Below are 27,211 nucleotides of genomic sequence, written 5' to 3' on the forward strand. Positions count from 1 at the left end.
CTTGTCAGTTCTTTGTATTTATAGGATATCTGAAGGCTGAAAGTTTGGTTGTTTTAGATATCAACAGTTGTCGAAGGATTTTTTTTTTATTCAATGCCTTGGCTGCTCTTAACTGGCCAGTAAAGAACCGTGTCTAAAGTGGAATGCAAGTAAAGATTAAACTAATTTAAATTAAAAATTCAAAAAAGTTTTATTCATTGATAAATACTGAGAATTTCAGTGTTTTCTTTCTTTCTTGCATCTGTCTTATAAACTAGTAAAAAAGTTCTAATGCTAAAAATATTGATTGCATTTTTTGATCTTTTATTTAAATTGTTCTTTTCTCTTAGAATATTGCCATAAGAGATTGCTAAATGCAGATATTCTTAAAATGTAATTTTTTAATGATTTAGCAGCTAATTTTAAGTAGTTTTGGGATCTCTGAGAAATACTGAACTAAATGTAAAGCATAATGTCTGTTTAATTTCTCTCTCTTTTTACATAATATTTTATATGGAAAGAGAGAAATATTATACATAAAATTCATAATATTTTCAATATTATGTAAATTAGATGGCACCCTGCTCTAGCATCCAGCTTATCCTCCAATGTTTGTTTTTATTTTGTAGAATCTTCAGAATCTTCATATGATTGGTTCCTGGCTATTGTTTAGTGGCTTACAATATATAATAAACCTTAATCCTGCAAGCTTGGGAGAAAAAGTAAAAGAGCAATCATCACGTGGTAAAGCAACTCCTGATCAAACACCAGCTAAAGTGAAGGATCAGTCATTGCTTAAACAGAATATTATGAAAATGTATGCTGTTTTCATGTTATTAATATTTTTATTATTTAGTTTAAGTAGGTTTTATAAAATTTGAATACAAACAAAGTGAGAACATTAAAACAAATTTACACAGTTGATTATTCCAGTTTTTAAGATATGAAAATAGTTGATGTATACAATATTGTAAAATTGAAGCAAAAATTATACCAGCACTTGAAAGCGAATTTGAATCCCCCCCCCCTTTTGCTCTATATTTCTCAGTATTGAATTCAAAGATGAATATAAAAAATGCTACCTTGGCAAATTTTCTCCAAATCATTATTCTTTTACTAAATCCCCTGCACTAAATCACTGGCAAACAGAATTTCATAAATGAAAAATGAAAATATCAGTATTTATAAAGAATTAAAGTTAACAGTGTTAGACAGTTTGTATGACTATATGTGAGATTAGCGTTATTATTTGTTCTTGATTATAAATATTGCTATATTTCTTTGCTGATGCAAATTGTATATAAGGAAGATGCTGATGTTTAACACATAGACCTCTGCCTTATGACTGCTCGTTTATGACCCCACCCCTCACTTTTACAACATATAAATTCTTTATCTGGGGTGCTTAAGGATCAAAGCTGTTTAACTGAGAGGAGACCTCCACATAGCCTTTAAAGGAATGCGGAGAACCAACCAGGGCTTCGGACCTAATGTCCAATCCTCACCTTCTCGTGGTGCACCCTGTTGGGTATCTACTTGGATGCTGAACGGACGAGGATGGGCTGGCAATTTGGGATTTAGCCGACCAAATTGTATTCTTATTGGTTAAACCAAAATAAAAAAAATGACGGTACAACATGAAAAAATTTCATGCTGGCTGGGGCGTCGCCTGGTTAAACAAGCCCCCCGTTGTTTTCGCTAGGGAACCAGGGCGAACAGCAAAAAGTCAGCTACTGGAACAAATCTTAAAACAAACCCCAACCCAACATCACCAGAGTTAAAGATCGGTACTATCAACGTAAGAAGCCTGAATGACAAAGAAATGGAGCTAGCTGAGGAATTAGATAAGTACCAGATCGACATAATAGGGGTGACTGAAACAAAAAAGACAAAAACTGGTGAGATCTTTCTGAGCAATAAATACAAAATGTTACATTCAGGCAATGACATTCAAGGAAAAGAAGGGGTAGCCATAGTATTCAACACAAAATACGAGGCTAATCTTCTTGAATGGCAGTCAGTCTCAAGTAGAGTAATGTGGGCAAATATGAGAATGGGGAACTGGACAATGATATTTATTTGTGCCTATGGTCCCACAGAAGGTTCTACTAAGGTAGAAGTGGAGGAATTTTTTGATGCTTTAGAAAAAGCAACTGACACAATGAAAAATGAAAAGTTGATCCTTGTTGGGAATCTAAATAGCAGAGTAGGAAATGATTGTGAGACATACAAAAATATTTTGGGAAAATTTGGAGAAAAGAGCAAAGCTAATAATGGCAAATATCTGTTGGATTTCTGCTCAGAACATGGACTGGTTATTACTAACACCATGTTCCAACATAAAAATGTGCACAAATTCACATGGAGAGAAGAGGCTAGGAATAAGAAAAGTCTCATTGACTATGTTATTGTTGATATGTTTTCTCCCTGGTGCAGGACACCAGAGTGTACAGAGGATTTGAAATTGGAAGTGATCACTATTTAGTCTTGAGCAGGATAAAATTGAATTTCATATTGAAGAGAATAACATGTAAGAAAGTTTTAAAGCGAATAAAAGTTGAGCAGCTCTCAGATGTGAACTGTAGACTAAAATACACAAAGATTATTGAAGAAAAAATGAAAGAGTTTGAGAACAGTAACCAAACCTTGAAGATTCATTGGCAAGCCTTCAAGAAAACACTGATTGATTCAGCCAGAGAGGCATGTGGTGAGGTTGTCTACAAGGATAGAAAAATCAGAACTCCCTGGTGGACACAGGAAGTTAAAGAGGCAGTGAAAGAAAAGAAGAAAGCATATCAAAAGTTCCTGTCAAATAAGTCAGCTTGTGCTCTTATAGAATATAGAGACAAATGCAAGAATGCTAAACACTGTGTAAAACTAGATAAAGAAAAGTCATGGGAGGACTTTGGCAAGAATATAGAAAATAAATATCAAGAAGGTGGCAAAATATTCTGGAGGTTGTTGAAGAAGCTTAGGAATGGAGGAAAGATATCCTTGAAGTATGGAGTAATTACTTTGAAAAACTGCTAAATGAAGCAAGCAGTGATGACAGCACAGTGGTAAAAAACACTGACCAGGCAGGCAGGCAGGAATACATATCCATACTTGAAGTAGAAAAAGCCATCAAAGGCTTGAAATGTGGAAAGGCAGCAGGAGTAGATGATATTCGACCAGAAATGCTGAAGTATGGTGGTATAAGAGTCTTACAGTGGCTGCACTGCATAGTTCAGAAAGCCTGGACAGAGGAACGAATTCTTGATGATTGGAGTAGAGCTCTCATGGTACCCATATATAAAAAGGGAAATAAAACTGAATGTGAGAATTACAGAGGTATTTCCCTATTGAGTGTTCCTGGCAAAATCTATGCAAGTATACTTGAGAAACGGTTAAGAAGAATTGTGGAAGAAAAGCTTGGTGAAGAACAAGCTGGATTCAGGCCAAACAGAGGTTGTCAGGATCAGATCTTCACTTTACGACAAATAGTCGAGAAAGCATGGGAATATAACAAAGATCTGTATTTAAGTTTTGTCGATTTGGAAAAGACATATGATAAGGTGCCAAGAGAGAAGCTATTCAATAAGCTGTTATATGGTGTCAATGGGGCATTATATCAAGCAATACTTAGTCTTTATTTGAGTTGTAAGTCAGCAGTTAGAATTGAAGGAAGTACAGGAAGATGGTTTAATGTTAAATCTGGTGTGAGACAAGGATGTACATTATCCTCTCTGTTATTCATTATCTATATGGATCACATTATGAAGGAAAGTGGTATTAAACATGATATCAAAATTGGAGATGTTAATGTCAGCTCTTTGCTTTTTGTGGATGATGTTATACTTCTAAATAAATCCGCTACAAGTCTACAAGATTCTCTGACTAAATTGAATAGCTGTTGTAATAGATATGGTATGAAGGTCAGCAATAAAAAGACAAAGACAATGAAAATAGGCAGAATCATTGAAAATGTCAACTGTGTTGTGAATGGAGAACCTGTGGAACAAGTAAAACATTTCAGCTACTTAGGCACGATTTTTACTGAAGATGGTAAATTAAATATCGAAATAGACAACAGAATCGGCAAAGCTGGTATGGTGGGAAGTCAATTGAATAAATTCATATGGAATAATAGAGAAATTAGTTGGAAGAATAAATTAGCTGTGTACAAGACAGTGTTCAAACCAGTTTTAACTTATGGATCTGAGAGCTGGGTCAGAAGTAAAACACTTGACCAAAGACTAGAGACCGCAGATATGAGAGTCCTGAGAAAGATTAGAGGCGTGAACAGATGGCATCAATGGCAATATCATATTAAAAATGAGGATATTAGGAACGAACTTGACATTGTCTGCGTCCAGGAATGCGTTAGCAGAGCTAATCTCAGGTGGTATGGTCACTTAAATAGAATGGTCAAGGAAAGATTAGCAAAACAAGTGTTCTCTGCCAGGTTGGCAGGAAAACGATCCAGAGAAAGACCAAGATATAGATTGATACGGTACAAAGTGCCTTAGACGATAGAAATATAAGATCTGATAATGTTGGAGTCTTGACAAGTAACAGACTGATTTGGAGGAAAATTGTAGATAGGAAGTTAGTGATGATATAATTTTTTAATGTAGTACTATCATATCCTGTACCCTTGTGGGTACATGTGCAGGAATTTGATGATGATGATGATGATGAATTCTTTATCTTGAAGTGCTGGACCTATTGAAATGCTGGACCACAGAAGCATGGTGATCTGGATAAGTATCATTCAATAGCAGATTGCTTTACAGACCATAGCATGCAACAAAAATAAAACATTTCATTTAGTATGAATGATGTCTAATAACTGAATCAGCATGGTTTATTTTTTATCTGATGATTGAGTTTTATGTCAGAAAATGTTGCATACATACTTGGTGTTCGGGATAAATTTGACATATTTATAATTAATTATATTTTTCCGTAAGTTACATGTATTAACACACACTTCTCTTCATTTAAAAGTTTGGACCCTTCTTCATTCATGTACAAGATGTCAGAAAGGATGGATAGCTGGAACCCACCTGAATCATGGAAGAGAATAACTTGTATCATGATGATTCGTGCCCGCCATCAAAATAAGGATATTACGACTGCTGCCCAATGCTCCCTGAATACAGTAAAAACAATCAGGCATGAACTAGAGACTTGCAATGGTGACTACGAGGATGTAGCAAGAAGAAAGATCCCTAGCAGACGATCTGATTGCGTTCGTACAGCAGAATTCCTCGCAAATCTGCAGGAACAGGTGTTGAAGAACCCTGGCATTGGAATTCGGGCTTTGTTCGTGGAGTTGCTAACTGTAGTCAAGCCCTGGATAACAAGGGTAGCCAATGGTAGGCCGTATGTATGGCAGCAGGATTCGGCCCCTTGCCACACCTCTGGGAAAAGTCAAAAATGGTTGTCTGAAAATTTCTACGACTTCACCAGTCCAAATGTTTGGCCTCCAAACTCCCCAGACCTTAACCCCATGGATTATTTTGTATGGGGCGCAGTTGAAAAAGACACCAATCGCACTTCCAGTAATACAAAAGCCCAGCTAATGGATAAAATTAAAACAGTTTTTGCGGCCCTTCCCAGGGAGACTGTAGCATCAGCTTGTTCGAGGTTCCGAAGCAGAATTGAAGCTGTGATCGATGCTAATGGTGGTTATTTTGAGTAAATCTTGTTGATAGTATTGTAATTAACTCTGCCTGTAATGTTTTTTTGTCAATTCATTAAATTTAATAGATACAAAGAAGATTTTCTTTTTCCTTACGAAACTGTCAAATTTATCCCGAACACCCTGTATTTGCATTAAAAAAAAAGAAAAGATGTCACTGTGAATTGGTGTCTGGATCATTTAACAGGTGCAGAGGGAAATTGTTTTACAACCTACATTTGAACTGAACTGTTGCAATTTGCCTCACACTTCATTTATTGCCAGTTTAATTTAAAATTATTTGCAGTGTAGTACATATTTATATCTAAAAAAAATCCACAAAAAGGAGAAGTGAATTTAGAATACAAAATCTTTAAAGAAGCATAAAACAATAGCATCAGAAGAGAGAGATGAAATTTTAAGCCTTTAGGAATATGAAATAAAAGTGATGGAATTTACTCCACGTTTCAGTTGCTTATCATTTTATGATAAGCAGTATCTTAAAAGAATAAACAAAAAGGTTTATATTATATTATTAGAGTTCATACCATATTTCTAGGAATGTATCTCCAATTCGTGACGGTGAGACTTTGAAAAATTAGGGTTCAGTTTATGACAGTATACTTAACAATGATTTCTAGGAACCATTTAGGTTGTAAAAGCTAGGGTCTGCTGTCATTTTGTTTTTATCTGCTCTGCTATTGTTGGAATCTGGTGTATAGTGTCTCACATTTGATTTGCATTTTTATTGGTCTCATAACAAACAGCAAAGCAGATCATTAGCATTTTTGCAGATTTGTCACATTTCCACTCGTGATACATTTCCTCATTCAATTACTGTAATAATTTCTCCACACATACGATTTCTCCTATGTGTCGTAGAAGCACATGTTTTTTTTTTTTTTTTTCAGTCTTGATGGCGAGAATATCTGTTGATTCTTTCTTCTTTCTCAACTGTATCCACTTCAAATTCGTTAGCATTGTCTTCCTTAACTGGTTTTCTCTCTTGTAGACTGTCTGCTATTTTGACACTCGAGATTCCATTTAATGTTTCGTCATGGAGAACTTAACAGAAAGATTTAACAGAGTAGAAGATTTAACTTCTATTCTGTTAAATCTTTCTGTTAAGTACTCTTTACCTTGTTTTAACTTAAGCCGATTAATTTAGTCTCTGCTTGTAATCCTTTAACTTCCTACAAGTATTAGCGAAAAGGTCTCTAAAATAGGCAACTCACGGTTACAGCTATTTCCCACGTGATATAATTCAGGGAAAATTTATTTGTTTTTCGACTATGCCACCATGAATTAACGTTATAGCACGGGAAGAATAGTTATAACACTTATAGAATAGATCACTTTCTAAAATAATACCTTAAATAGTCAGTCGTGGCAATTTCTCTAATTTAAGCACACAGGTTCGGTTATTTTTGTGAGACAGTGCATTGGTCAAAGATCAGGTGAAATTTTTAAACAAACAAAACATGTTTATTTTAATTTAAGCACTATACAATATGATATGCATTAAACAATTTCTCTCTAATGCCTATTTTTAACTTAAATAGTAATCTTACAACTTAGACTTGCAATTCACAATGCTTGAATAACTTGCTTTACAAACTCTAGGCAATTTCTGGCTGTTACAATCAATATCATTGGCTAACATTCTTCTCAGTAAATATATTAACTAATTTTCAGCCTCAGTTACTTCTTATAGCGATTATACAACTATTTTAACAAAGCTACGTTCAGTGGACATACATTTCTTAATCACTATCTCAGCATTAATATAATAGAATCTACTCACAAATTCATAGAAGCATATACAGTCCTACCAGTCTTGAAAATTTGTGTGGTTCTGCTGACTGCTTTCCTCGGTCCTATTTCCTAGTCTTTGCTGAATGGCTTTTGGCGGTCATCCATTTGTAGTTCTCGTCCGGGATTTGTAGCATAGCTCACCGTCGGTTTTAGATCTACTGTTGGCACATATCTTGTTGCACGTGGCATGTTCTGCTACTGAAAATACATTTCCATAGTATGATCTCCCTCTCCTGGGAGAGGGAGATCATACTATGGAAATGTATTTTCTGTGGAAATGTGGAAATAATCATACTATGGAAATGTATTTCCTGTGCCTAGGGGATCACAATCTGGCAAACTGCAGCAAGATGAAAAAAACTCCAGAACTCCCAGTACTCCTTTCTAGGTTCTCAAGACCTCTTTTATATGATTCAGAAGCTCCTTGTTTTTAATGTCGGAGACCCCCCCCCCCCCCCCAAATCTTCTGTAAATAACTGACGTCACTGTTGTCTTGACCTTCAGACTTGGCGGCAACAATCTCTATATCTGAATGACCTTCAATACCTTTGTTTACTTTCAAGTCGCCAACATAATCTTGTCTAATCCCCCTTAGCTTAAAGAATTACTTTTAACATTCTGTTACATCAAACCAACATAATGTACAATTTTAACCTTTACAATATTTTTTTTTTTTTGTGAAAATTTCTATATCATTCTTTTTGTTAGTTAGCTTTACAAGTTTATAATCAGCACTTCTCCTTTAAAATTCAGTAATTTATAATTTTGTTCTTTCTACATGATTTATGACCTCTGTAAAAATTGATGTCGGAAATTTTTTTATAAAATTTCACCGTATCAAATTTTACAGATAAGTGCTATGCAGCTTCCGACAGACAAGGTAATTCATAACTTGTCACGCTAGATTATAATTATATACTTTCAACCATTGAAACAAAAATTTTAAGCCAAAGCTTCAATTTTGCAATAATTCAGGAAAAATCCTGTGCACAGTGATTATGGCAAACATAGAATTCATCATCAAAAGACTACCACCATTCTTGATATGTACCTATAAGTAGGGTATACACAGGATAAAGAAATAATATCCTGTATACCATACTACCCAAAAAGTTTACATTATTATTAACTCCTTATTGAAAATCTTCCTCCAGATTAGTCTGTCATTTATCAGAAATCTGATATTGTCCGATCTTATCTTTTGGTCTTCCAAGGCAGGGCTTGGTAAACTAATTTTGAGAAAAGCTGGGCAAAATTGAGGATATCATATATATAAGATAGGTTACAAATTGTAGTTGTTATGCAGTTGTTTTTTGTCAAACAGAATATAGAATCTAACTGTGGACAAACATTTATGGGACATTAATGAGATGTATGGAATTTTTTTAAAGAGAATTTTAAACCCAGCTTAACTGGGTTCAAAATTAGTGTTCAAAGTTAGCATTTCACTAAAATTGATTGCAAATACTCAGCAGAAAAGCTGATCTATAATAAGATTATATGTATTTTATCTTAGGAAATGCTTTTTTGAGCTACCAAATATTCCATATAAATAAATATGTATCATTATTCACCAGAAAAAAAACACATTGCACCCAAAGTACTGTCAGGTTAATACTGTGAGTATGAGTGACACTGGGTGCAATGCACAATGACTAGAATGCAACATATGGTCATTGTTATGCCTACATGTGGTGCGAAAATGGTCACAGAAAATACATAAATGAATGGGCATGACTGTATCACAGTACTACTTTATGTATGCTGAACCAGCAATTTCATGATTGTCACGATATTCATTTAATGTCCTATTATTGTGAGCCATACAATAATAGGCAGCTGACCTGTGGGCTATACTTTGTGACCACTATTCTAAGGCAATAACTGTTATTAACCCTCCTAGATGTAGGTCTTCCTCTATATCTTTTTCTTACCATCTTTATCTTTCCTCTTCCATTTCTGCTTTAGTAATCAGAACACTTGAGGTTAGATTTGTCACACATTCCGAAATGCTAAGTATTGCATTACTTCCTGATATCATCGTCATAATCAAATTCCTGATATGTACCCTAAAGAGGGAGTATATGGGATAATGATGGTAGTACTTACATGAAAAAGTTACACCATTACTAACTTCCGATGAACAATTTTCCTCCAAATTAATCTGTTATCTGTCAAGATTCCAATGTTATCAGATCTTATATTTCTGTCTTTTAAGGCACTTTTTACTGTATCAATCCATCTACATCTTGGTCTGCCTCTTCATCTTTTCCCTGCCAACCTGGTAGAGAACACTTGTTTTGCTAATCTTTCTTCTTCCATTCAGTTTAAGTGCCATACCATCTGAGATTAACTCTGCTTACACATTCCTGAATACTAACAGTGGAAGTTCTTTCCTAATATCCTCATTTTTAATGTAATACTGCCATTGATGCCATTTGTTTACTCCACTCGTCTCAAGAGGTCTCAAGTGTTTAATCAAATATTTTATTTCCAACCCAGCTGTCAGATCCATAAGTTGAAATTGATTTGAACACTGTCTTGTATACAGCTAATTTAGTGTTTTTGACTAATTTCTTTCTTATTCCATATAAATTTATTCAGCTGACTTCCTACCATACCAGCTTTACTAATTCTGCTGTCTATTTCCATATTTAATTTATAATCTTCACTAAAAATGTACCTAAATAGCTGAAATATGGTACTTGTTCTATAAGTTCAGCATTCAGGATGCAGTTCATATTTTCAATGTTTCTGCCTATTTTCATTTTCTTTGTCTTTTTTATTGCTGATTTTCATACCAAATTTATTACAACAGTTATTCAATTTAGTCAGGGAATTTTACAGACTTGTCCTGGATTTTTTCAGAAGTATAACATCATTTGCATAAAGTAAAGAGCTAAGATTAACATCACCAATTTTGATATCAGGTTTAATATCACTTTCCTTCATAATGCGATCCATATAGGTAATGAATAACAGTGAAGATAATGCGCACTCTTGTCACACACCTGATTTTACTTCAAACCATTTTCCTGTACTTCCTTCAATTCTAACTGCTGGCTTACAGCTTAAATAGAGACCATGTATATAAAGTCTCATTTACACCATATAACTAGTGTTTGGAAGAGCTTTCCTCTTTGCATTTGTCATATGCCTTTTCCAAATCAACAAAACTTAAATACAAATCCTTGTTATTTTCCCAAGATTTCTCAACTATTTGTCTTAAAGTGAAAATCTGTACCTGACAATCTCTATTTGGTTTGAATCCAGTTTGTTCTTCACCAAGCTTCCCTTCCACAATTTTTCGTAGCCATTTCTCAAGTATACTTGCATAAATCTTACCAGGAAAACACTCAGTACCTGTGTAATTTTCACATTCAGTTTTATTTCCCTTTTTATATATGGGTACTATGAGAGCTCTGCTCCAATCATCTAGCATTCGACCATATGACCAAGCCTTCTGAATTATGCAATGTAGCCACTGTAAAACTTTTATAGTCAAATATTTGAGCATTTCTGGCCAAATTCCATCTACTCGTTGCCTTTCCACATTTAAGGTTTTTGATTACTTTTTCTATTTCAAGTATGGATATATATTCCTGACTGCATTCCTGTTGTGAGTTTTGCTGACATCATACTGACACTGCTTCTTTCATTTAGCAGTCTTTCAAAGTTATTACTGCAGACCATCTAGAATATCTATATCTTCAGTTTTCATGTCACCTTTATCATCTCTGATTCCTTTTACAGTACTCTTTCCTTCATTTCTAAATTTTTTTAATAACCTCCACAATATTTTCCCATCTTCCTGATATTTATTTCCTATGTTCTTACCAAAATCTTCCCATGACTTTCATTTAGCTAGTTTTACAAAGTGCTTTGCTTTCTTACATTTGTCGATGTGTTCCCTGAAAGCACTCTATTCCCTGACTTACTTGCCAGAAACTTTCGATATGTTTTCTTCTTCTTTTCCTTCATTGCCTCTTTAACTTGATATCTTCATCTTTAAGATTCTGCCATTGCTGTCATTTTTTCACTCTCCTAGTTTTTCTCAGAATTCTCATATCTGTGGTCTCTAGTCTTTATCAACTGTTTTACATCTAATCCAGATGTTATAATGTGATACTGCCATTGATGCCATCTGTTTACTCCACTCAAGTCTCAAGAGGTCTCAAGTCTTTAATCAAGTATTTTATTTCCAACCCAGCTCTCAGATCCATAAGTTAAAATTGGTTTGAACACTGTCTTGTATACAGCTAATTTAGCTTTCGGATCCATACTTTATTATTTTGAACACTGTTTTCTTAGTTGTTTTCATTTTATTGCTGATTTCTAATTTGTAATGGCAATTATCATTTTAATTAAGGAATCTGCAGAACTTGTTTTAGATTTATTTAAGAATAGAACATCATCCACATAAAGTAATGGGCTCAGATTAACTTTCCAGTTTTTATATTAGGTTTAATGTTGCTTTCCTACATAATTATTTATCATCCATGTGGATCACATGGATGATAAATAACAGATGATAATAATGTTGCACCCTTGTCTTACACTTGATTTAACATCACGCTGTCTTCTTTATCTCCTTTAAATACTCTATGTATTATTCTATATAACATCCTGTTTACAGTATAATAATTGTAGCATTTTGAACACTTTTCTAGGCACCTTTTCATATGCCTTTTCCAGATCTTCAAAACATGAATACAGATTCTTGTTATATTCCCATGATTTCTCAACTGTTTGTTGTAGAGTGAAATCTGATCCAGACAAATCTCTATTTGGTCTGAACAGCATGCTCAAGTTTTCCTTCTCAAATTTTACTTGGAATATTTGGAATACTCAGCATGGAAATTCTTTCTGATTCTCGCATTCAGATTTATTTCCTATCTTTTACACAGCTATTAAGAGTGCTCTTCTTCAGTCATCTGGAATTTGGCCTTCTGACCATATCTTTTGAATTATGCTGCAGCCATTCTAAAACTTTTCTTCCTTCATATTTCAGTATTTCTGGTGTGATGTCCAACTACTCCAGCTGCCTTTCCACATTTTAGATTTTTGATGGCTTTTTCTACTTAGTATTGTTATGCACTTCATTTCATTCTTCTAGAATATTTTCTGTGATTGTTTCTGTCACTTTGTGTTTCATTTAAATCTTTTAGAGTAATTTCTCGAAACATTAGAATAACTCTCTTCAACTTTCATGTCAACTTTATCATCACTGGTTCCTTTGTACGTTACTCTTTTCAATAGAATACTATGCTGATATGTATCTTTTATATTCTTACCAAAGTCTTCTCGAGATTTGTGTTTAGCTATTTTTGTGCATAGCTTTGATTTCTTACATTTTTATCTATATTCTCTTAGAGCACATGCTGACTTTTTATGTGTTTTCATGTTTTCCATGACTGCCACTTTAAATTTCTGAGTCCACCATGGGATTCTGATTTTTCTTTCCCTTCAGACAACTTTTTCATATACCTCTTCAGCTGAATCAGTCAATTTTTTTCTTCAGGCATCAGTACTGAGTCTCCATGATTTTGTTCTTGTTTTCAAACTATTTCATTTGTTTTTTAAAGATAATATTTGTGTCTACAGTTCTGGCTGCAAAAACTGGAGAAGGGAGCAAAGTTCTTTTCTCCAAATTTTGCCAGAACATTTCTGTATTTCTAGTATTCATTTCCTACTATTTTGTTCAAGTCTCCAACAAGGACCAACTTTTTATTTGTCAGATGACTTCTCTAATGATTCTGAAAAGTGCTTCACTTCTTCTGTAATAAAAACCCTCTGTGAGACCATAAGTACAAATAAGTGTCATTTTCCAATATTCCGTTTTGATGTTTCTGTACTGAAATTGCCTTTTGAGATTATCTTTGTTTACTCTACTTTTGAATACTATAGGTACTCTTTTCTTTCACAAATCATTATTTTCTTAATAAAACATCTTGTAGTTATTTAGAAGAAAAATCTTACCCTCTTTATTTGTGTTTTTGATAACACCAATTATGCCATAGCATGTCTCTAATTCTTCTACCTTTTCCATGTTTTTCATTGTCACTCTTTGTATTGATGGTACCTATCTTGAATCCTGCTGATGTCAAGTTTGAGTTTATTCCTTGAGCTAACTTTTCACTGTTCTCTCTGGTTTCTTGATGAAAATAGCTGGTGTTTGGTTTATCCTGATAATATTTCAGCTGTTATTATGTTTTATCTTGTTGCCATCAATGTCTTTGGTTAAAACCAATATAGGATAATTAGTCAGCTAAATTGCCAGCCCATCTTTGTTCATTAAGTGTCTAGATAAATATCTACTAATGAAGTGCTGCATAAGAAGCTTCTGACAATGGTCAGAAGCCATGGTTGGTGTTGCATATTCATATGCAGTGCCCCATAGATGTGATATATGACTGTTTAATAGCCACTCCATATCTCGCTCATACTAGAAATTTCTCATTTTGAAATTGTCTCACTTATAAGCTAGCAGCTGATATCTGAATGATGTGCTGACAGGGTGAGTGTCTAATATTGTCAGCTATTATTGTTTATAAATATCAGTATAGCATTTTGTAATTTATTTTGAAAATATTTATTAAATATTATATCTATGATGTTTTTTTCCCCTCACTTCTCATTTATTGTAGACAACAAGGATTTGGAGTTCTCTCAGTTGCATTGGCATCCCATGCACTCACACTAATGATGGCTCTTCTTGAAGATCTTAAAGTGGAAACTGGTTCTTTCTTAAAAAATTTATGTGCTGACACATCACAGCCAGTAACTTTTACTGTTCCTGACATAACAGCACAATACAGTGCATGGACCAGAGTTCAGAAGTTGACTTCTAGTGTAAATTTAACTAATCTTTTCTTTAGTCTTGCATCTGTGAGTTATCGAAAAGTAAGTTTTTTTTTACTCTCATATATATATATATATCCTTAAGATGCATTTTTTTAGTTGTGTTAGTTAGAAAAGATTCCCAGAATTTGCAATATCATTTAAATAGATCAGGAAGTTCGTTTTATGTTAGTCATCACAATATCAGAATTTATGTCAATTAGGTGATGTCAAAATGGAAAATTGGACCAACACATTGTTTATGTCCATGGCTCTGTTGTACATGCTGATAATGGAATAGTATAGAAATTGAGTTTTTAGAAAGGGCAGCTGACCTAGAAAAAGAGAACTGTGTTTTTATTGAGAATCTGAATAAGAGAGTAATAACTGAACTGTTCACAGATTTTTTTAACAGCTTAGCCATGTGTCAGAGTACTACCATATGGGTGGTTACAAAATAAAATATGACTGTAATTAAAGCTGAAACTAAAATTAAAATAATTCTGAAATACAATAAAATAACAAAATTTAGAGAAATGATTGAATGACAGCATTATATATATTAAAAGGGAGGGGTAGAGAGAAGGGAAGCATGCTGTTGCTTGCCATATATGAGGATGAGACTCTCAAATCATGGAAGTTGATAGTTCTAGGTGTTTGAAATAGAAGGTGATCATCACCTCCTGTTGAGCCAGATAAAAATAATTATCCCATTAAAAACAAAAATATTTGCTAAAATTTTGAAAGTAATCAAAGTTAAACAATTTTGAGATGTAAACTGTAGATTCCAATGTCCAAATATCATTTGTTAAAAATTAGAGTTTGAAAAGTAGAACCAAACTGTAGAGACCGAATGACAAGCTACAAAGAAAACATTGACTGACTCATCCAGGAAAGAATGCTAACAAGTGTTTACATGGCAGGAAAAATAAGAACTTCATGATACAGCAAGTTAAATAAGTGGACATTAAAAGAAGAAATAGTTATAAAGATCTTGGCTTGTAAAATCATCCTTTACAAGCCAAAATTACAGGAAAGAAGCTAAGCTGTGTGTGTACTGTTAAGAAAGGTTATGGGAAGATTTTGAAAATAATGTAGTAGATAAAGTTCGAGTAATCTTTAATAGTTTGCTAAAGAGCAAAAAGATTCCCAGTGGAAAGATGCAGTGACAACCAAAGAATGCAATGATAATCCAAATACTATAACTGAAAATTGGAGAGAATTAGCTTACTGTCATTTTCTTCAAAATTTTTTTGCAAAATTTTGTGGTGAAAAAAAAAAAGTGAAATGTGGTACACACTTGCTAAAGCAAGCCTTTAGGAACCAGGAACATACGAGGATTGCTAAAATGAATATAGGGGAAAAGTACCCTCCACTCTATTCCTATGAAACAAAGGAAATGGCTGGAAAGAGAACAACAGAAATCCAGGAAATAAAACAAAATAAATTGTTAGAAATAAAACAAATCACAGAAGATAATACAAAAGAAATCACAAAATATATATAAAAAAGAAAAGATTAGGAAACAAAATACAGGAAATAACACAAAAGTAAATCCCAAGAAACAGAACGAAGGAAATCACAGAAAAATATACATTAATGACAGAACACAAGAACATATGATTGGCATGAAATTATATATAAAGCACATAAAATGACAACAAACAAGTACAAATGGAAATATTAATGGGAGTTATAAGAAGGAACTAGAAGACTATGAAATTATAACAATGAATGTTTAAATTTGGAGATAAGCAGCTTAAATTAATTAACTTAATGTCACTTATCTGAATAGTTATAATAAACTAAATGTGTGTGCAGTCTGTAGTATTAAAATCAAAATAATCTGAAAACTTCAGTAGTCAGTTAACATTTAATTGGTCACTTCCAGTTACAAACAAGAAGAGGAAACAGGTGATAAACATTAGTCTGCATCTGAGCTGAGGGGAAAAGTGATTGACACAGCTGGTGTGAATGTCATTTTCCTAATTAGACAGAGACCAAGTGATATACAGCTGACATAAATTGATATGTTTCTCTTAGATCTTTAAATGAAAGAAATATTACACAAAATACAGTATATCTCTTTAATTCAAAGTTCTGTTCATCTGTGCTGCCAGGTCATATCTGTGTAATGGTATGTGAGGGACACTGTTGAGGCTGCATTATGGCATGGAGACTTGATGCTTTCTTTTGGGCAACATGTCTAAAAGGTCTATCTCCTGTTACTCTGTTCTCCTGCTCTTTTCTCTTCACCTTATATAATACTGGCATGAGTAAATCTAAATGTAGTGTTGCTAGGGTTAAAATTTCACCCAAAAAATGTAAAAACTAAAAATAAATAAAATAAAGAAATTTTTTTTTCCATGTTCACTTTTGTTGTTCACCATGACACTAACATTTGTGGTATCAGTATCAACCCACTAAGCTAAATGATGTACATCACCATCTGCAACATCCAACCTTATATTCTATCTATGACTGTCATATCTTTTTTTTTTTTTTCTGTTTCTTGCCATTTTCTTTCTTTTGTTTCTCACTGTTTTCTATGTACCGACCTCAGCTACGGTTTTCTCCTTTATTTTCTATTTTAATACAAAATGCCAATAAATTGTATGCGATAATTCCTGTAGGATTACTCTTACTGGCTATATTTTGTGATATGGATTGTGACATCATTTGCAAAGAATTCATTTTGCAGTGTTTATATTAGGCCAGGTCTTTCACATTGTTCGTTATAGCACATCATTTCATTATAGTTTTTTTATAATTTTATATATATTTTTTAATATTTTTTTAATATTTTTTTTTACATTTCATTATAATTTGATCTTCTACCCTGTAACAAAAACTGTTAAACTGAGAAATCCTGAACAAAGCCTCATGGGTTTAGTCCTATGCTAAAAGCAATTCATTATAGCAAATAATTCTCTATTATAAACTATTCATTGGTTCCTATGAGTTTGCTGTAGTGAAAGTTGACTGTATTATTGAACTTGGCATTCAAATAGAAGATATTATGTGTAGTTCTCTGCAGATGATATTATCCTCTTAAATAAATCTTTTATATCTTCAGTAGTCTTTAGTCAAATAATTGCTGCAATATATTACTGATAAAAGTGGTAAAAAAAAAAGAAGAAAACCTTGAAAGTAAGCAGGAAAACAGAATACATTGATTGCATTCTCAGTAGTGAGCCTATAAGTTTCGTTACATATTTTAGGTTAAATTTTCATTTAAGATGTCAAGTTAATCAAAATGGATAATAGTAAGGCCAGTTTGGTCAGGAGTCAGTTGAATCACTATGCGAAACAACAACAATAATAATAAAAAATTCAACAACAAAAAAAAGTTTGCAAATAGTATATAAGATAATTTTTAAACCATTTTTGTAACTTATGGATCTGACTATTAAAAATCACAGACTCCAGATAGATGGTATTGTACAGAGTCTACCAATGATGAAAATATCGTGAGGCCTGCAAAATAATAGAAGAGCTTAGAAGAAAGTTAGTTATGAGATATTGTGTTGGTAATCATAATAATATTGGCAGAAACTTATGTTCTTAATATGAAGATATTAAGAACAAAAATTGATATTATTAACATTTAAGAATGTGTAAACAGAGCTAATATGAGATGGTATATGGTTCCTTAAGCAGAGATGATGGATCAGCAAAATAAATGTTTTGAAAAAAAAAAGTAGTAGGAAAGATTAATGTGTAGGTGTGTTGATTGTAATTAGGGGTGCTTTAGAAGATTGAAATGAGTTGATCAAATTGGAAGCCTGAAAAATAATAGAATAGCTTAGAAGAAAATTATTGATGGGACGTTAATCATGGAGATTCAGTGGCAAGCCTTGAAGAAAATCCTGATTGATTCATCCAGAGAGGCATGTGGTGAGGTTGTCTGCAAGGATAGAAAAATCAGAACTACATGGTGGACACAAGAAGTTAAAGAGGCAGTGGAAAAGAAAAAGAAGAAAGCATATCAAAAGTTTCTGGCAAATAAATCAGCTTGTGCTCTTAGAGAATACAGAGACAAATGTAAGAAAGCGAAACACTGTGTAAAACTAGCTAAACAAAAGTCATGAGAGGACTTTTGCAAGAACATAGAAAATAAATATCAAGAAGGTGGCAAAATATTCTGGAGGTTGTTAAAGAAGCTTAGAAATGGAGGAAAGAGTGCTGTAAAAGGAGTTAGAGATGATAAAGGTGACATGAAAACAGGAGAAAAAGATATCCTTGAAGTATGGAGTAATTACTTCGAAAAATTGCTAAATGAAACAAGCAGTGATAGCACAGTGGTAAAAAACCCTTAACAGGCATACAGTCAGGAATACATATCCATACGTGAAGAAGAAAAAGTTATCAAAGGCTTGAAATGTGGAAAGGCAGCAGGAGTAGATGATATTCGACCAGAAATACTGAAGTATTGTGGTATGAAAGTCTTACATTTGCTGCACTGCATAGTTCAGAAGGCCTGGACAGAGGGACGAATTCCCGATGATTGGAATAGAGCTCTCATAGTACCCATATATAAAAGGGAAATAAAATTGAATCTGAGAATTACAGAAGTATTTCCCTACTGAGTGTTCCTGGTAAGATTTAAGGTTGAAAAGAATTGTGGAAGAAAAGCTTGGTGAAGAACACGCTGGATTCAGGCCAAATAGAGGCTGTCAGGATCAGATGTTCACTTTACAACAAATAGTTGAGAAATCATGGGAATATAACAAAGGTCTGTATTTAAGTTTTGTCGATCTGGAAAAGGCATATGACAAGGTGCCAAGAGAGAAGCTGTTCAATATGGTACAGTTATATGGTGTCAATGAGCATTATATCAAGCAATACTTAGTCTTTGAGTTGTAAGTCAGCAGTTAGAATTGAAGGAAGTACAGGAAGTAGATAAAGGTGACCAGCAAGCCCATAACAGTATAAAACACAGAACAGAGGATGTACATTATCCCCTCTGTTCTTCATTATCATTATCTATATGGATCACATTATGAAGGAAAGTGGTATTAAACATGATATCAAAATTGGAGATGTTAATGTCAGCTCTTTGCTTTATGCGTACGATGTAATACTGCTAAATAAATCTGCAAGTCTTCAAGATTCCCTGACTAAATTGAACAACTGTTGTAATAGATATGGTATGAAGGTCAGCATTAAAAAGACAAAGACAATGAAAATAGGTAGATTTGTTGAAAATATCAACTGTGTTGTGAACAGGGAACCTGTGGAACAAGTAAAACATTTCAGCTACTTAGGCACGATTTTTAGTGAAGATGGTAAATTAAACATGGAAATAGACAACAGAATCAACAAAGCTGGTATGGTAGGAAGTCAATTGAATAAATTCATATGGAATAAGAGAGAAATTAGTCGGAACACTAAATTAGCTGTATACAAGACAGTGTTCAAACCAGTTTTAACTTATGGATCTGAGAGCTGGGTCAGAAGTAAAACACTTGACCAAAGACTAGAGACCGCAGATATGAGGGTCCTGAGAAAGATTAGAGGCGTGAACAGATGACATCAGTGGCAATATCATATTAAAAACAAGATATTAGAAAAGAACTTGACATTGTCAGCATCCAGGAATGCGTTAGCAGAGATCAACTCAGGTGGTATGGTCACTTAAACAGAATGGACAAGGAAAGATTAGCAAAACAAGTGTTCTCTGCCAGGTTGGCAGGAAAACGACCAAGATATAGGTGGATTGATATGGTACAAAGTGCATTAGATGATAGAAATATAAGATCTGATAATGTTGCAGTATTGACAAGTAACAGACTAATTTGGAGGAAAATTGTAGATAGGAAGTTAGTAATGATGTAAATTTTTCATGTAGTACTATCCTATCCTGTATACATCCTTTGAGTGTACATACCAGGAAGTTGATAATGAGTCAATCATGGAGTATTTTGTTGGATTATCATAATATCCTTTATATCCCTTGTGGGTATACACCAGAAAATGATTGTTTAGTTTGACATTAGTAACTTATAAGTTGAACTTTCATTTAAAGGAGTTTTACTTGTATTACTGTGTAAGTGAAATCAGATGAAAATCCATATTTTAAAATGAGACAGATGGAAACAATAGTTTGTGCTAGGAAGAAAAATTGATGAATTTGGAAAGCAGCATCCTGATTAATGGGGTTTGCTAGTTCCTTTTTTGGAAGACAAAATCTTTTCTGGCTTTGTAACTATGTGGCATTATATTCCAGTAACCAGTTCATACCACAGATTATTATTTGCACCACTAGGCATCTAAAAATATAGATTTGAAAACTTGCTTTTTTATAAATTTTTATTTATTTGCTGCATGCTAACTAATGTTTTATGAAGTTAACATGTATATTGTTAACAAGAATGGAATTGAGAGATGTATATGGTGCATTCACTGTTCTGAGTTTATAATCATATAAAGTATCATGCATACACACACACAGGTTATTTATGTATATATAAAGTGTATAATATATTGTTTTAGGCATGCATGCTTAAAAGAATTCAGAAACATCCAGTTGATGGAGATGCCTTTAGCACTTCTGATTCTAATACATATTATGAAGATGATTTTAGCTCTTCTGAAGACAGTAGTGAGGACGAAGGTAAGAATAGTTTTTGGTTTCATCATTAATAACATTCAGCAAAAGCTTTTATTATATCTAAAGTTTTATATTCATTTGTATGTGTGTCAGTGACATCGCATGCCCATTTAGGTTGGTTGATCTATTGTATGGCTTATGCACTTTGCAGTACAAAATTCATGTCATTGTGACTGTCTGATTGCATTTTTATTGATGTATGAAAGTTTTAAGAGTGCATAGGACATCAGTGCTCATCTTAATTGGTCCAATGCAATTAATTGTAGGATAACTTTGAATACTTTATCAATTAAGATGATTTTAAATATGGAAAGCATAAAGATCAAACAAATAATAGCTATGTTTGACGTGCACCATTTATGTGAGAAGCACAAAGGGGTTTACACTTCTTGGTGAGATTACGTTATCATTGGCAAATACTAGAGTGAGACACAGTTAATTTGAATTTTGATACAGTTTTTAAATACAGCCATATAATATGCATAGAAATCGGAAAAAATATTTTGGAAGTTTATTTTCCACTTGGTTAGACTATAATAAATTTAGTTTAATCCTTTATCCAAGTGTAAGAAAACAAAGTTTGCGAAAACGAAGTATATTCAGGATTAAACTAAATTTATTATAGTCTAACCAAGTGGAAAATAAACTTCCAACATCTTTCTCTACATCCAGAGTAATTTATTAATAAGGTGGTACATCTTTTGGCAACTCGTATAAGTAAATATGACCTCTCCATTGCTCCACCACTTCTGGATCTGGCTTCCCACTGATGAGACCTCAATAAAGGTCGAAACCTATCTGGGTAGTGGCCAGACCGGTTTGCATAGCAAATTCTACATGTCCACAAGGAGATATGCTTTACATTATGGGAGATACTGAGACATGGAGTGATGAGAGCTTGGACCTCTCATCACTCCATGTCTTACACTTGCTTACACTTGGATAAAGGATTAAACTAAATTTATTATCGGAAAAAGTAATCACTTGGGAAATTATTATTTTTCTGGATTGAACCAAAAAAATGCTGAATTAATTCATTTTACTTACTTATTTATACACAAGTTCCAACCTCCTTCGACTTGAATGGCAACATTCAATTGGTTGACACCCTGCCTTGCTTTCTGGGTGGTTTGAAACCACTGGAATGCTAAGAATCTGATCTGCTACACCATCTCTGCATCAGACCAAATCTGAATCAAACAATCCATGAAAGCTCTGGCAGGAAACAGGACTTTCAGTAGATCGTCAATGTTTTCCATTGTAAATATGGACCCTAAAAAAAAGTTATAAATTATTTATAGAAAATTACTGTCTATATCAGTGTCCTAAACTGACATGTTTAGGACACTGATATAGACAGCCACTTATACATGCAAAACAGATGAAATTCAGAAAACAAAAACAGCACTCATTAAAAATGACAACATTCAATTGGTTGACACCTTGCCTTGCTTTCTGGGTGGTTTAAAACCACTGGAATGCTCTGCATCTGATCAGGCTCAAAGGTGTCAGTATTTGTGACTGCATGCTCAGGCTATTAATGGTAATGTTATGCAATGTTTACATGCTGAAAAGTGTCCTCCTCATGAAGCATTGGTATATTGTGTGTTAATTCTAGGAATCACATGAAGCCAGGAAACAATTGAGGAGTCTTTAACAGGAATAAATGCAAAAATATAATCTCAGTGATATTGCTATTCTATGTGTGTGCACCACACACCTGGAATTTACGCCTTGACACACACACACACACACACAGGTCTGTTTAAAAAATTCTGTGACAATTATTTATAAAAATACTGGGCAGGCATGCATGGTAATGTACTGTTTTGTAAGAAAATGATATCAGGATTGTGGAACACTGATTATGAAAACAGATTGAGAATTTAGATTGCAGACACTAGATAAAGAGGGGTGATACAATTGAGATTAATAAACTTCTGAAACGGTCATACAAGATTTCAGTAGATGGAATTATTCATTGTATTATGGAGGGCAGAGAAAATATTCAAGGACATCCCTGGAAGTTAATGAATGCTGTCAAGAAGGTGGGGCAAGGGCTAGATTTTTCTCTCATAGATTGGTGCATGATTGGAATGGATTTCCATTAATGTTATGTGCACTAATGGTGTGAATGTATTCAAGAACAGTCATGATGCCTGCTGCCTTTAGTATGTGGCCTCCTCGATGAGTCTCTGATTCCCTGGAGGTCTTGCTTAATAATAATCAATCAATGTGGAGGAAAATTGTTATATTAGTTGTCAGAGCAGTGTTCCTTGTGAAATAATAATGATTCCATATTTATAATTTCACATTTGATTTAATTTGTAATTGTTTTACTCTGGGGTATTTTTATATCACTGTTTTTATTACTGCTTATTTAGTAATTTTTTACAAAGTATTTACTTTCTGCATCCAGAATATCCTTATCTACAGTTTTTATTTTCAGTTGCTTTTATCATCTGATTGCTTCGACAGCAGTATTTCTTTCATTCCCAGGCTTTTCTTCTATAGTCTCCAGAATACTTTGCACCTTTATCATGTTTATCTTCCTGGTCTTCCCATGAATTCTGCAAACAAAAGCTATAAAATAAAAGCTTAGCAAATTTTTTGCATTTTCCTTTCTGTTCCCTACAGGCACATGCTGTATTACATGCTAGAAAGAAACTTGTAATATGATTTTTTCTTTCTGGGCCACCCTTTTAACTTTTTGAATCCATCATCAAGTAAAATATTTTATTTTTAATGAAGATGACAAATTAAATATGGAAATAGGTAAAAAAATTAGCAAAGCTAATATGATAGGAAATCAACTGAATAAATTTATATGGAATAAGAGTGAAATTAGTTAGAATTACAAAATTAGCTGTATTCCAGACAGTATTCAAATAGCATAAGTTAAAGTTATCTGTTTATGGATACTTTAACTTATGGATCTGTGAGCTGGATTACAAATAAAACACTTGATCAGAGAATGGAAACCAGAGATATGAGAGTGCTGAGAAAAATTAAGGAAGTGAACAGATGGCATCAGTGGCATATTAAATTGAGGATATTAGGAAAGAACTTGATATTGTTAGCATTCAGGAGTGTGTGAGCAGAACTAACCTTAGGTTGTATGGTCACTTAAACAATATATGAGAGGAAAGGTTAGCAATGCAAGTGTTTCATGTTGGAATTGGAGGAAAAAGACCCAGAAGAAGACCAGGATCTAGACAGATTGAAACAGCAAGAAATGCCTTAGAAGACTGAAATATAAGATCTGACAGTATTGTAGTCTTTATAGATAACAGATTAATGAAACTAAGGAATATCTAGTTGGTTTTTTGGTTAAGAGAGAAAGTAACAAAGCCTGGCTTAATTTAAATATTGGCAAAACAAAAGTGATGGCATCTGGCAATTTAATTGAATTTATAATAGAGGAAGATAAAATGGAGATCATTGAAAGTTATGATTTACTGGAGTTCAGAATCAGAAATGATGGTAAATTTTGAAGATGAAATTAAAAGAAGGATAGTCATGGGAAAAGAAAAAGCTATGTTAAACCTGACAAAAATGATGAAAGATAGAAGTGTGAATAAGGCCACAAAAGTTAGAATTTTCAAATAATGGTATTTCCAGCAGTGATATATGGATGTGAAAGCTGGGTTATTAAGAAGAAATTCAGAAAGCGAATTGATTCATTTGAATTACGGCATGGAGGAGACTATTAAGAATCCCATGGACTTCAAGAATGACCAATAAGGTTTTAGACAGTCGGAGGTAGTGATCACTTAACAGAAGTTGATGTGCTTTGGGCATATTATGTGAGCAGATGGATCATTTGGAAAAGGCAGTTATGTTGGGGAAGATTGAGGAAATGAAAAGAAGAAGATGACTGCAAAAAAACAGTTCGATGGACATCATAAAAGAACTCACCAACTTGAACTTATATTTGCCAAAAGAAAGAACAAGAGGCCGAGTGGGGTGGGGAGCCTTTGTTCACAAGATCACCAAGAGTCGAAAACAACTGGATTGGCACATAACAACAGGAGGAAAATTGTCAATAGGAAGATAGTAATGATTAAACTTTTCATGTAGTGCTATCATAACACCTTGTACATTCCCTGAGGGTATATATATCAGTAATTTGATGTTGGTGATGATGAATCCATCATGAAATTGTAATTTCTTATTACTGTAGACAACAAACAAGTCGCTTTATTAATTACACGGGGGGGTCCTCGAGTTATATCGGAGATCCGTTCCTACGGACCGAGGTAAGGCGATTTTCGATGCAAGTCAGAATTACCATAGCCTAATTACTTGCCTAACCTAAAACACCCTAAAGTCCTACATATATATCAAGAAACAGAACTACGCCATAGGAAAATGAAAGGGAGAACATAATTACTGTATAGTACAGAAAAATGACAAAAATGAAACTGTAAACATAAAAATGAGAACGATCCCCAAAATGACAAATGAAACTGTACATTCTGTACAGGTGATTAGCAAAAAACAAAAATGAAAACAATTCTTTACCTTTTATCCTGTGGTTGGCTTGCACACTGGAAGGGGTGTTGCAAGGAGGGAGAGACTGACTTAATGGAAGGAGGAGGCAGGAGAGTCAGGACAGGCTGCAGAAGGTGCAGGAGATACTGCAGGTGCAATTGAAGAAGATGGAGAGGATGGAAGAGGAACTAATGCCAGCAGTATTAGCCCAAGAAGCAAAGTCAGTCTCTCATTACCAGCTTTATGGCCTGGTGTTGCCTTCTCATCGTTAGCGATATAGGTACAATTAGGCATACGTTTTCAAAATAGGCCTGTCTTGTCCACATTAAACACTTGTTGAGCACTGTAGCCCCCCCCCCCTTCTCTTATTATCTCAGCCAACCCCTCAGGAAACTCACCAGCTGCTCTATCATCACCAATAGCAGCTTCGCCTTGCACCTTAATGTAAATTGCCCCGAGCCTTAAACCGCATAAACCAACCTTTACTAGCATTAACTCTTCACCTGCGATCGTTTCTCCCCTTTCACTTTTCAATGCCTCAAACAATCTTTTCACCTTTTCTTGAATTAACATGAAGCTAATTGGTATATGGCATTGATGCTGGTCTTCCAGCCAAAGATCAAGAAGCCTTTCCATCACAGTCATGAGCCTGCTGCGTTTTTTCGTAATCACAGTCGATTTCATGGGCACCAATCCTTTCACGTGTTCAAGGATGCGAACTTTATCCTTGATAATAGTCCCAACTGTGGTACGACTTAAGTTCAGCATGCGGCTGATGTTCGTTGGTGTTTCTCCCTATTTTGCCTTTTTGATAATGTCTAATTTCACTTCTAATGTAATGGCTTTCCTTTTCTTCGACACACTGCCATCAGAAGAGTCTTCCTTACGTTTGGGAGCCATATTAAAGGGTAAAAAGTCACAAAAAAACACAAACACAAAAGTGAGAGAGTGGATGTGTATGCTGGAACCCAAGCAACGCCACCTCTCCCAAACAAATGGCATGTAATGGCGTATTCTTCCGCCACGCTCACAAACAAGTTCGCCCGCGACATTTGAATTTTACATTGCGCTGCTTCAAGTCGAAATTTATTTTTAAAATTATTTATGGGATTACTGCCGCAAAGTCGAAATGACGCATGTCGAGGACGACGACTGCCCTGTATGCTGAAAATCACATAAAAAGTCATCATCAAATTCCTGACATATACCCTCAAGGAGTGTACAGGATATGATAGTATTACATGAAAAATTTACACCATTACTAACTTCCTATCTACAATTTTCCTCCAAATCGGTCTGTTACTTGTCAAGACTACATCATTATCAGATGTTATATTTCTATTGTCTAAGGCACTTTGTACCATATCAATCCACCTATATCTTGGTCTTCCTCTGGGTCGTTTTCCTGCCAACCTGGCAGAGAACACTTGTTTTGCTAATCTTTCCTCGCCCATTCTGTTTAAGTGACCATACCACCTGAGATTAGCTCTGATAACGCATTCCTGGATGCTGACAATGTCAAGTTCTTTCTTAATATCCTCATTTTTAATATATTGCCATTGATACCATCTGTTCATGCCTCTAATCTTTCTCAGGACTCTCATATCTGTGTTTTCTAGTCTTTGGTCAAGTGTTTTACTTCTGACCCAGCTCTCAGATCCATAAGTTAAAACTGGTTTGAACACTGTCTTGTATACAGCTAATTTAGTGTTCCGACTAATTTCTCTCTTATTCCATATGAATTTATTCAATTGACTGCCTACCATACCAGCTTTGTTGATTCTGTTATCTATTTCCATATTTAA

The 27,211-nt window shown here is 34.1% G+C and overlaps 1 protein-coding gene across 3 annotated transcripts in view; it reads left to right on the forward strand.

The window, feature by feature from the left end:
• Positions 1-27,211, forward strand: part of poe (E3 ubiquitin-protein ligase-like protein poe) — an 801,929-nt gene that overhangs the window by 35,995 nt on the left and 738,723 nt on the right. For all 3 annotated transcript variants that reach the window (XM_090405892.1, XM_090405894.1, XM_090405895.1), the window contains exons 2-4: positions 609-796; positions 14,107-14,362; positions 20,795-20,915. In XM_090405892.1, the coding sequence (XP_090262018.1) occupies positions 609-796; positions 14,107-14,362; positions 20,795-20,915 (565 nt within the window). The remainder of the gene's footprint in view (positions 1-608; positions 797-14,106; positions 14,363-20,794; positions 20,916-27,211) is intronic.

The sequence above is a fragment of the Typopeltis vanoorti genome, chromosome 15 (assembly GCF_054136105.1).
Source record: "Typopeltis vanoorti isolate ZY-2024b chromosome 15, IOZ_Tvanoo_1.0, whole genome shotgun sequence".
NCBI classification, from domain to species: Eukaryota; Metazoa; Arthropoda; class Arachnida; order Uropygi; family Thelyphonidae; genus Typopeltis; species Typopeltis vanoorti.